Source organism: Eleutherodactylus coqui, chromosome 2 (genome assembly GCF_035609145.1).
Source record: "Eleutherodactylus coqui strain aEleCoq1 chromosome 2, aEleCoq1.hap1, whole genome shotgun sequence".
Lineage (NCBI taxonomy): Eukaryota > Metazoa > Chordata > Amphibia > Anura > Eleutherodactylidae > Eleutherodactylus > Eleutherodactylus coqui.
In genome coordinates, this window is record NC_089838.1 from 237,997,243 (window position 1) to 238,010,596 (window position 13,354).

General features: G+C 41.6%; 1 protein-coding gene across 1 annotated transcript in view; it reads left to right on the plus strand.

Moving 5' to 3' along the window:
- ADAMTSL3 (ADAMTS like 3) overlaps positions 1 to 13,354 on the plus strand; it is a 398,680-nt gene that overhangs the window by 269,764 nt on the left and 115,562 nt on the right. Inside the window, exon 8 of the mRNA XM_066592680.1 lies at positions 10,951 to 11,025. Coding sequence (XP_066448777.1) covers positions 10,951 to 11,025 — 75 coding nt within the window. The remainder of the gene's footprint in view (positions 1 to 10,950; positions 11,026 to 13,354) is intronic.

The window sequence follows — 13,354 nt, forward strand, 5'->3', positions numbered from 1 at the left end:
TGGGCCAGAACACAATTTTCTTAATTTAAAGGGGTTTTCAGTGACTTTTACTATTGATGACCTATCCTCAGGAATCGGAAAATGCTGTCCATATTGCAGCAGCCCAGTTTGGTACTACACAAGCACAGCTCCCATCGAATACAATGGTTGCTACAATATTGACAATGCTGTCTACTTCCAGGACTGTCTGCACTGACAACAGGTCTGGTCATCAGCAGATCGGCAGGGATCCCAAGTGGCAGACCTCTGCCAATCAACTCTTGATGAACTGGTCAATTATAAAAGTCCAGGGCAACTAAATTCACTCCACGTCTTTTCACTAGTGTTTTTTAGATTGCAAAAATATTGTATCTTAAATGTGAGATGACTTAAAATACAGCTAATGTTCTTACATGTATGACTGAGGGGATCCCACAGACTACAACAGCGTCTCATACCATAATAGCTGTACCGCACCGCGTGTGTATTTTTAGATATCCTTTACCAGTCAGTATTTCTAGAAGACAATAAGAGACTTCATCACAGTTAATCAGTGTAGCATCTGGATGCCCCGACCCCTCATTAGAAGGCTACATAAAAGGATCCTCTCTTACAGTGATGGACTTGAAGGAAATGGGACGGTCCACTATAGTCAGTGTTGTATTGTAGCTTGAACAGGATTTCCTTCCCATTCCAGAAGATGATTGTTTAAGGTAGGTGGCAGCACAAAATCTAGGACTGCCAAACACACAATATACATCCCGTTGCACCTAACAACTAAGGGTGTGTGGAAAATTAGGATATCATCAAATATGATGTTAGAATAATGGCTATATGGTGCTGTACTGCCACCTGTGTTTAGAAAACAGAGTGATAAAGAGGACCTTGATCCCGAGATGTGTAACGACAGAGAAAGAATGAAAATAATCTGAGCTACAATCAAGATATGGCATGAGGCAGAGACGTAAGTTGAAGCTTCTGGGTCCCAGTGCAAAATCTGTAACGGAGCCCCCCAATTATAATGTACTGGGCATCCTATATGGAGAAGAGAGGCCCTATGGGCCCCCTAAAGCCTCACTTACATGGGACGATTATCGCTCAAAATTTGCTCAAACGAAGTCTTTTGAGCGATAACTGTTGCATGTACATGCTACCGTAGTTGCTTTTTGGCAGAACAATGATTTTATGTTGAGTTTTACCCCTTTCCCGCTCCAGGATGTACATTACGACCTCTCTGCATACAGCGCAGGCGTAGGCTGCTTAGTACAGCTGACACCCGTGGACAATAGCCACGATCGCCCATTCGTCCGATCACGGCTATTAACCCTTTAAATGCCGCTGTCAATTCAGACAGCGGCATTTAAAGCCCCCGTACGGCCCCCCCGTGGGGAAAACGGGGGAGTCGCGCAGATGTCATGGCTGCCAGGGGCATTCTAAAAAGGCCCCAGGGCTGCCTTGAGAGACTGCCTATCAAGCCATCCCCGTGGGGTGGCTTGATAGGCTGCCTGTCAGAATGCAGTATGACATAATGCTATAGCATTACGTCATACTGCAGGAGCGATCAAAGAATCGCATATTGTAGTCCCCCAGGGAGACTTAAAAGTAAAGTTAAAAAAAGAGCAATAAAGTCTTTTTAATTGTAAAAAAAAAAAAAAAAGTTATAAAAGTTTAAAATCACCCCCCTTTTGCCATATCTATAATTAAAAAGTCTAAATAATAAAATAAAAATACATATTTGGTATCGCCGTGTCTGTAAAAGTCCAATCTATCAAAGTAACACATTATTTACCCCACACGGTGCACGTTGTCCGAAAAAAAAAATTGAGAAAACCAGAAATGCACTTTTTCAGTCACCCTGTATCCCAGAAAAAAACGCAATAAAAAGCGATCAAAAAGTCGTAGGTATTCTGAATTAGTAGTATCAGAAACTACAGGACATTCCACAAAAAATGAGCCATTGCTGAACTATGTCGACATAAAAATAAAAAAGTTATTGCGCACACAAGATGATGGCAGAAAATAATTGAAAAAAATTAAATTTCTTTGGAAAAAAAAGAGTAGTATAGTAAAAAAAAAAAACTTTACAAGTTTGGTATCGTAACAATCGTACTGACCCATAGAATAAAGTTATCATGCCATTTTTGTTGCAGTCTGTGCGCCGTAGGAACAAGACGCACTGAAAGAAGGCAGAATGTCGGGTTTTTTTTTCATTTTACTCCTCTTAGAATTTTTTAAAAGTTTTTCAGTACATTATATGGTACATTAAATAGCACCATTGAAAAATATAACTCGTCTCGCAAAAAACAAGCCCTCATACAGCGACGTCGATGGATAAATAAAGGAGTTATAATTTTTTTGAGGGAAAGGGGGGGGCGGACGAAAATGGAAAAGAAAAAAAGGGCTGCGTCATGAAGGGGTTAAAATCCACCGTTTGGCTGGGCAGCTTATAGCAGGCACCGCACTCTGTGATTCTCCATGGGAGTGCTGGTAACATTGTTTTCAGCTGCAGTCCAAAGGTCTGTATGCAGATAACAGACCACCCGCTATTATATGCATACAGCTCAGGGAGGATCATTTACATGCAAATGAAGCTAATAAGCTGCTAATGGGCATTAGTGCCCATAAGCAGCTTATGCAAAATGATTGCTTAAACTGTCATTCTCCCTATTTTTTGAATGGATTTTGAGCAATCATCTTTGCGTGTAAATAGGGGTTAAGGCTCCTAGGCCCGGGTGCAACCGCATCCTCTGTATCCTCTTAAGTTACACCCCTGGCATGAGCAATGAACTGTGAGACCTCTCTTTAGCACTTCACTAAATTGTCTAACAAACCACATGCAGGGTTGTCAACCATCCAGAATTTCCTAGACAGTCCGTAAAAATGGGAGACTTTTTTCCAGTGTCCGTGAAAAAGTTTAGGTGTGTCCATGATTTTTTAAAATTGGGAACCATTGCCACATGTTTTACCAGCAGATTAGTAAAGGCAGAGCTACTTTCTATTCGTGAAATATGAACTACTATTCACAAACAATTGTGAAGTTCTGGTCTGAAAAGCCATTGCTCAAACTGAAGGTTCTATTGAGTCAGAAGTGAACTATGGAGAGAGATGTAGATGGGTATACAGTGGTTGTTAGAGGTGCAGAGGTAGCAGTTGCATCCCTCAGCCGCATCAGAAAACACCAGTATTATAAATGGCACAAGATAGGTGAGGTGCTGTTACATCATTTGTATATATGCCCTGAAGCGCCGTTAACGAATACCCTGCTATTATCAGAATCCCTGACTTTATAACAGAAGTTGCAGAGAAATTAGTTTTCCTGCTTCTGAGACAATTATGATATATTTTATAGATAGAATTGATTCCTATGAAATATAACAAACATTACACTCATGCACTATATACATGTAAGATCTCATGCCCACGACTGTGACGGACCCTGCTAGCGGAATATCACAGTGGAGTCCGTTACGACGCCCCCCAAAGACCCCATACTCACCTCTCTGGATGCGCCGTGCATGTCCCATCTGGCGAGCCATCACGCATGTGCAGTACAGCGCATGACGTGTCAGCAGTGAGCGGTGACGCAGCCAGCGGTGACGCGTAATCACGCAATACTTCCACTGTGCTCAGCAAAAGTATAGCGTGACAGCAGGCTTCCATTGACTACAATGGAAGCTGGCCGCGCGTTTTTCCCGGGCAAATAGAGCATGCCAAGATTTCTTTCACACTGCAGGATTCCACGATAAAATTCCGCAGCATGAACATTCAGCTATTACGTTCAATAAAACCTAATAGCTGCGGGATAACGCTGCAGATTTACGACGCGTTTCACGCAGCAGAAATCCGGCTGTGGGCATTAGCCCTTAGTTATGCCATGATCAGGGGAGATCTGATCGCTGGGACCCCTTCAGTCATGAAACGAGAGAGTCCTCATCTCCTATTCAGGGTCTGCATTTTATAAATACAGTATATTAAGGGCCCTTTTAAACAAGACGATTGTCAGAAAGTTGAGGCCCAACAGTTGTTCCAGTGATTATCACTACTATGCTTTCATACAGGAGCGATAATCATTCATTGAATGAAGGCAGAGCAAGTGGAGATTGCTTCTAGCTATCCGCCTCCATTAACAGTAAACAGGCAGTCATTCATATATGAGCGACTGCCTGTTCACACTGGTTGATCATTGTTTGATTTTTGTGTCGGCACAAACCGATTAACAAAAAAATTATCGTTTGTAATTCAGTCGCAAATCTGAATGATCATTCTGTTTAAAAGGGCCATAAATTGTCCAGCTTCCTTTAAACTGTAATATGTTGCCCACAAATAGAATAGAATGAATGTTCTGACAGGTCTACACTAAAGTTTATTGTAGAAAAGATCACCGTTTTTATGTATTTCATACACCATTTAAATATGGCTAGTAAGATCTGAATCTTTAGATATAAGAAGTAAATTATGAAATTATATACAGGTCCTGGACTAGTGTGCCAATAAGAGATAAACACGTTCTAGGGCAACAATGTGAAGTCATTAATCAACTCTATTGGTCCATTCCAAATAGGGAAAGTTCAAGAGCAAAGAGGGACAGGGTATTTGAGTGAAATATCAAGGCTTGTCCTCAAAAGGAGGGATCCTTAGGAAGTATGTGCCCCCTTCTACAGAAATGGAATTGAAATGGGATAATAATGTCAGAGATTTGTGAATATAATCTTCTTCTACAACAAACAGACCCTTGTACTGTCTTCCAGTATAAGTATTCCCTTTTATGGGCTTCCTTTTGAAAAGCATCCATCTGTAACGTGTGTAATCTTACATCAGCTCGAAAACATTACAAATGAGTCAAAGACCCGTGGCACTCCGCATGGTTGTGTTAGGTGATAAATTGGATAAATACAATTCTGTGCATTGATAGAGCTCCAGAAAGCTCTAAACCGCAAACACAGACCTTGTCAAACAAAATATGTTTGTGTTTTATTCACTGTGACATATGAAGTGATTGTTGCAATTAGTTTGTCTTGGACTTCCAGTGTATCTATACGTAATGTCCAGTGCACATGGCATGATTCTGTACAGTGGAGGCTCAGTTAGTATTTCCTGAGTCAATGGGTGCTAATAGTGTTCATGGAAAACCAATCTGGCACAGCCACAATGCAGATGTTAACAGAGCCTTAAGCTGTAATTATGTATCTTTATAAAAAAATAAATAAAAATCAAGCACCTAGAAGGAGTTATTGTTTTGCCGTAAAACTCGGCATGCAGTTACATCTAAGGCAGAGATTATAATTGTAGCGTGATTAGATGAATAGCCTTGCCACCTGAGGCCCTAAAAGTGGTTCCATCTTTGGCCTATAAAAAGGCTCTCAGAGGCTCCTTGTGTGTAGTGGACCTTTATTTCTGCTTGTGCAGAGCTTGCTGACCACTTGACATGCCTCTATGACACAAGCGAAGAGATTTCACAGTTGACAGATTTTGAAAGGGGAGACGTTATTGGAATGCAAGAAGCTGGATGGATCCCGACCAGACTGTTAGGAGGTAATCTGAGCAGTGGATGCATGAGGGTGACAAGGTGACTGGGCTGTGGATGCTCTCGACAGACCACCAGTAGAGGATCGTGTGATTGTCTGACAAGTATGAGCAGCTTCAAATGTTTCACTGTCCGCAATCCAGAGATAGGTGCCACCATTGTTACAGGCCCTCGTGTCTGTCGTAAACATTTCCAGGTGCTTGAATGAAGGACATTTGGTCTCACAGTGCCCATTATATCTACTGCCCTTGATACCCAATCACTATCCCCTCCATTTGCACTGGTGTCATGGACAATGAAACTGGACAGCTACAGAGCTGAACCAGGTTGCCTTCAGCTACAAATCGAGGTTTAGTTTGGGCATTGATGGCCATGTTCATGACTGAAGACCTAGGAGTGAGCACCTCAATCTTTTATTTGCTGTGGAGCGAAACATTGCCCCCACTGCTGCTATGATGATCTGTAGGACCATTGCATATGACAGTCAGTTACCCCTAGTAGTGGTACAAGAGTCAATGACAGTTCAGCTATATGTTCACTACATTCTGCAGTCATATATGTTGCCTCTCATGCAGGGCTTACCGGAGGCATTTTCCAGCAGGCTAATGCTTGGCCAAACACAGCAAGGGTGTCAAAGGAATGTGTCCCCAACATTGCCACTCTTCTGTGTCCCGCCCGATCGCCATATTTATCGCCAATAGAACAAGTATGGAACTATCTGGTATTCCAAATTTGACATCCTATGGGTTTGCATGATCTTGAGGCTCAGTTACAGCAAACACGGACCGATATGCCGCCGGATACCATACGGAAACTGTTTGCCTCCATGTCCATCCATAACACATCTTGCATCCAAGCTAGGGGTGGTACAACAGGATACTAGAGTCTCTATTTAAGTGCTCAGTTTTCCACAATAAATCATACTGTTGCATTATAATCACTTACTGATATCAACATTACAATCACACATATAAAACTTCACTCAATTCTAACAACTCCTCCTAGGTGCTTGATTTTTTTTGCAATGAGTGTGTATATATGTGTGTGTATGTATATATATATATATATATATATATATATACACTTATTATATGTGTGTATATACAATTGAAAGATCACTGCATTAAGAACAGCTGTGCTGACCTCTCCTCTGCACAATAGAAGGCAACATTTGATAGTCATGGGTAAACATGGCGACTTTGATCATGGAAGGATTGTTGGTGCCCAGAGTATGGTGCCAGTATTTCTGATACATTCGCACTTGTTAGCTGTTCCTAAACTACATTTTCAAGAGTGTACTAAGACTGGTTGAACCATGAACAGACATGCAACAGAAGATCACATAGTAGCAGGCAATGTGAGCTTGATCCTACAGGCCAGTGTTAGGTAGCACACCTGGTATCTCAGCAGTGACGTGCTACAGTTGATCAACTGACCCAGCAGTATAACCACAGGGAGGATAGACAAATTAGACAAATTTTCACAATGACCATGCAGTGTACCTTGCATTGACCGGGGTTTAATAATCAAAGATTGACAACTGCACCTTTGATGACCCTGCCTCAATGCCAACAACACCTGACATGAGCCCAGGACAGAGGCCAATGGACCTTGGACACATGGTGGAAGTCCCGTTTCCTGCTGAATCATGTGGATCTGGTGTAAACCGTATGAAGCCATATTCCATCGGTGCACCATTGGAGTTCCATACAAGCTCCAATGATGAAAGAACAGTTATCTCTAAGAAAGTTGACCATTCAGTGTAAAACACTACTGGGTATACCCTGTGATCAGTCACTACTCATAAGAGGTTTCTGTGGTTCAAGAATGGAGTTACATCATAATATTCTGAATTACCTCATAATAAATATTACTGAAACCTTTTGAGAGTATTGAGTCTGAAGTAGACCCCCAGTTAATATATACTTGAAATAGTTGAGTATTACCATTTCTTGGCAGTTAGGAGATCCTGAATTAATATACTAAATAAACTTAATTTGAGTCCATAGATACACGGGATGCCAGGATTTATAATGCCAATTTATCATTTTATTTAGGATTTATTTGAAATCTTTAATGCCAAGGCCGCAAGTCACTTACTGGCATATTTATGAACACGGCTGACCATAAATGTTTATCCTGTGGGCACTCACATCCTGGGTTTTGTACAGGACTATTTTCAGAAGAAAAATACATGCAAAATGTACTTAAGTGAATTATGCAAATCCCACACTGAAATAGGAGTATTGTACACGTCAAAGGCGGTAGTTTGGGATCCCACAAATACCCAGTTTTGTGTATTTCGTCCCAAGCAAAATATATCTCTAACCAAGTATTGTGTATCTCTAGGTGTAGGTCTGTGGAAATTAGGATCACTCACTTGCAAGGCTTTTGCTGGAACCTCTACTGTGATAAATTGATAGTAGACTTGGAAAGCTGCAACCGTCCGAGTGGTTGAAAGTGCTTTAAGTGAGCAGTTCTGCAAAATATTTGGCCCAAAATATCTTTGTAGTGGCAGAGTTCCACTTAGGACTGGCATGTAGAAGGTGAACGTGACTCCTTGACTTTAACTGAATGAGCTTGTTTGTAAAAAGCAAGCAGCATGCCACCGGCCCCAGGCTTGAGATCCATCTCCAGTGATACTGAGCAGAAGTAAAACCAGTCTCTGCAAATGTATTTACTGCAGTATTACAGCAATTTCTTCTCTTTGGCCTAAGACAGCAGTGTGTTCAGTTATTCATGGTCGACACAACAGTGAGATGGAAGCACAATATTTGGTGTTAAGTTGTTTCAATGGGGACTTTACCATGTTTGTCCATTTTGCTTTACCGAAAACAAAAGCCAATTAATGGAAGGATCTGATCAACTTTTATAGAATGATGAATAGAATTAGAATATTTTTAGTTTAAGCATATTCTACACAATCTAATGGTAGGATGAAGTTACTTTTAGGTGGATCAGGTTTAATTGAGTATAATCAACCACACAGGTCTCGATCTACTTATAGACACAGTAACTTTGTCCTGATAGGCCACCATAGAGAAGGGGCGTCTGCTGAAAAGAAAAGTTGCGTATGAATATAGTGAACATTGTAAAACCGTATGCAAATTATGGGTAATTAATAACTAGAGTTCCAATCAAAATTATTCAACCCCCCCGTTGCAAATTAAATTGATTTGCCAAATTTGCAAACTTTCAGCTATTTGTAAAAAACAATCAAACATGAACAAGTGATTTCTCCAAACTTAACATAGAATGCCATTTTTAATAACTACGGCTGCCTTGGAATTATTCAACCCCCCTGAATAGAATGGTACATAAGCGCACACATTTGCAAATTAGATGTTGTATCAAGCACACCTGATGCAACTAATCAAGGGCTTCATTAGTTGCATCAGGTGAGTTTGAGATAAAACATATCGAATACTTGGACTAGCTAGGACTTTAATATTTAAGTGCCTGTTAGAAATACAGCTCAGTCACAAGAGCGGTCTGGAAAGTTATAATGGGGGTTGAATAAGTTTGATTGAAACTGTACATTATAAATAGTAAGCGCATACTTTGCTCAAAATAAGTAATCTGTTCTGCGTATCAACATTGGCCAGCAGGGACGTCATCAGTGATGCCCCATAAACCTGCCTCTAGGCTTCTACAATAGAATCCCATGTGACAGGTTTATGGGACGTTACCAGGCCTGTGGGCCAGGTGACATCACCTGTCAGTTGCTGCAGTGTTAGCCTGTTGAAACGCCAGTCCTGAGCCGTGGTGAGTTTATTACTTTTATATATTTTTGGGCATGGGGAGCTCAAAACTATCTAAAAGTAATAATGCAGAAAGCCCCATTAAGCCATGGGACAGTATAATGTGTGTGGCATAATAGATGTTTTATGGCAGGTAAAATGAACAGCTTATACTATGTATATATAAGCTTACAATTCTCTGAAATGGTGAAATGATCGGTTTATCCCTATGAAGATATAATATGGAAGGAATGTGTATTGCCAAAATATAAGCACATGCGAACCAATGCATGCTAAAAACTGAGTTTGGTGCAGACCACAGAGGAATCACCCTTGAAAAAAATTTATAGTTTTTATTCACTAAACACTTCACTACATCTCTCTAGTCTGGACTGGACTCTTCTTCAGATGAATAAACTGATACAGTTAGCTAATATAGGTATTAAAACCTTCCATGTGACAGCAGGTCGAAGGCCATGACATAAACTAAAATATATTGCAGTCCACTTGAAACACAAAAAAAAATCACAGAAAACATATAAAACGTAGATTAAAAAGCAATTATATATATATTTTATCGGTATGTAATCTGCGTTAATCTCTCTATAAATATATATGTGTGTGTGTGTATGTATATATATAAATATATATATATATGTGTATATATAGATATATATTAATAAAGAACGCCTCATGCACACCGCGTGCCCGAATTCTGGCTACGGAATCCGGCCCTGACCGCGGCAGGTGACTCTGCCTACCCGTCGTCCGCGCAGACCTGTCTTCTTTCGGCTTCTCGGTGCTGTGCATTGTCCGCACAGCCGCCATTGAACATGCACAGTACAATTTTATCTTTTTTAAACTCCTGTTTTTCCCGCGGAATCTGTGGCCCGTCCATTATGTCAATTGCGGACAGGCTGCGGGTCGGACAGCTTCAATTGACTCCAATAGAATCCATCTGTGCAGGGACCGCAGGAAAATGGAGCATGCTGCAATTTTTCATCCGTCAGCAGAGTCCACAATTGGTTTCTGCTCATGTGCATGAAGAATCATTTTTCCATAGCATGCTAGGGAGGGTTATTGCCATGGAACCCAGAGGCGGATGCCCACTCCGGATTCCGCAGCAAAAATCCGTCCGTGTGCATGAAGCCTAAACAGGCAAAGGAGTCTAGTCCAGTCCAGGCAGAGACACATAGTAAAGTGTTTACAGACTGAAAGCTAAAAGCATCCATCGAGAGGAGGGTATCTATGGAGCTGGCAGCAGTCCAGGGGATTAACCAATGCGCTATTAGTGTTGTGTATCTTCACAGCCTATTAAAATCATCAGATTAACATTCACATGCACGCACGATTTGGAAGGTAGACGCACTCAAAGCGATTTTTTTCTTCTGTTTTATTTGCAAAGTTTGTGCTTGTCATGCTGAACTAAAGATCTTCCTTTTCAAAAAGCAATCATGTTTTTTAAAGAAATACCGTTTTCTAGCTATGTGTTCCATTTTAAGAATTTGTGGGAGGCTTGGATGCTGTTTTCTCCCCAACTTCATCTTTGGAACAAAATAGCATTTTTTGCAAATCTTAAATGTTCTAATGTAAAATGCATGCACCTGTGTTATTACTCAGCCACATAGCCGCTAGCACTGCTCCAGTCACACGATACTCCCAACATCTGTTTCGATCGGTGTAATGTCTTTCCTTTCTTTTCCATAGGAGAAGAGTCAGTAATTGCTGTACCGCATGGAAGTCGCAGTGTGAGAATCACAGTGAAAGGACCTGCACACGTTTGTATGAACCATCCTAAGTTATATATGACATAACTGTCAGATCGGGGCCGATGTGATGTTGACTTAGCTTGAACTAAAAGAGTTAACACAGCTCTGGACACCTGTTTTCCAGTTCCAGTGGAAGTTATGATGTCTTAGGGATTAGCTATAGTTACCATGTAGTGATCTGCAATGGTCTTCAGTCCTTGGGAGTTCCCAGCCAAGAGCTCATCTAGCTTTCTCTAAATGTTGGTTTCAGTTTTAGAGTGGAGACACCTGGGGATATATTACCATTCTAAAGTTGGCTTCCAGGTCTGGTAAATAAGACCTTTAAAGAGCATTGGCACTGGTGAATACTTGTTGGGTGGCAGGCACGGTGAATGAATGGACAGAAGCAGTACGCTTTATGTTTCATGGCTTTTTCCAATATATTCAATTTCCATATGAAAGAACACCGCACCCTCTACCGGGCCTTTTCTGCTGCACACTGTTAAAGTCTATTTGTACTATATGGCAACCTTCATTATATCCATTTAGAGTTCAACATCGTTTATGTTTACTACACAATTTTCTGATGTTATAGTACACTATAATATACCTAGTCTGTAATATACCTAATGTGAGAGTAGCTGCTAATGTCCCGTATCTCCAGGGTGTCCTCACAGCAGGTGGTCTCACCTTGTTTTCTTTTCATCTTCCTGGCATGCTAAAGTTCAGCAGTTCCTCCGCTAGCACTAGCATCTTATATAGAGTCACTATTTGCCCATGCTGCCAGCAGGTCTTAAGTTGAATTACAGAAATGTGCATGCTAGGGCCAAGACGGCTGTGAATCCATGGCCAGCAGGATCTACCAACAGTACAATGTATTTAAGGAGCCCTTTTACAAAGGCCGATTGTCTGCCTGTTTAACAAAGGCCAATCATCAAACAGCTTTTCGATCCACGCTTATTACTGCCAATCACTTCTTACGGCATAGGTAGAATGGTAGAATTGTGATTGGTGTAAACAGGGATGTTCTATCTACGAGCGAGTATTTTTACACCTGCACTAAGGTCCTTTTACACGGCTGATGATAGGGCGTGAACGTTCGCTTGCCTGATCAATGGCTCAACTTATTATGACTGCAATTTGATTTGAGCCATCCATCAGATGATTGGATTATTATTTTTTAATGCTGGCTTTGCAGAAACCTCCCCCCATGTAATCAGGGGAGTGGGCTTTTAACTAATTCAATCTGTATTGGGTTGAACAATCATAACAATTAGAGATGAGCGAGTATACTCGCTAAGGGCAATTGCTTGATCGAGCATTGCCCTTAGCGAGTACCTGCCCGCTCGGGAGCAAATATTCGGCTGCTGGCGGGGGGCGGGGAGTGGCGGAGGAGAGCGGGGAGGAACGAAGGGGAGATCTCTCCCTCCCTCTCCCTCCCTCTCTCCCCCCCGCTCCCCCCTGCTGACTGCCGCAACTCACCTCTCACCCGCGCCGGCAGCCGAACCTTTTCTCCAGAGCGGGGAGATACTCACTAAGGACAATGCTCAATTGAGTAATTGTCCTTAGCGAGTATGCTCGCTCATCTCTAATAACAGTCATTCATGCCTACACAACTGAGCCTCTGCAACATGTCATCCTCGTCCACAGGTTTACAAGGGGGGATGTGCTGCTGCCAAAGAGTAAACATTTTTAATGCTTCCATAAAAGATCTAATCGGATGATGAATGGATCCAATCGAATCGTCGGCATATTCACATGAGCCAATGATCAGGAAAAAGGGACTTTTTGCGAGCATAAAAATGTGCACACATTGGTCACACGTCCATCTGTTTACACAGTTCGCCCATCCCTGTTAACACCATTTTCGATTGTTTATCCCCATACTATTAATTCTCCACTGCATGTGAACAGCAGCAATGATCGCTCATCCACAATCGGCCCGTGTAGAAAGGCCCTACAATTAGCCAATGAACAAGTGTTTGCCCGTTTGTTGGCTGATTGCCTGCATATCCCAGCAGCTCAATGATCAGGCAAATGAAGGTCTGTATGAATGTTCGTGCCCAATCATTGGCCCCTATGCAAAGAGCGTCCCAACTGTTCCCTTTTGGCATATGTTGAGGGAAACAAGCAATGGCTTGTTAAATGCCTGTTAGAAGTGTCCTATGTATGGCCACCTATGAGCAAATTTTAGCTGTCCTGTCATGTCACAAGCTGTTGTAAGATCACTTAGTAAAGCAATCCAATGTTAAAAGGATACAGTATCAGCTGTCAGCTCTCTTACATCGCACATTCTAGTGATGAGTGATTAGATGGACAGATATCATTTTTCAGCCTAAGGCCTCCTTCCCACGAGCGTGACG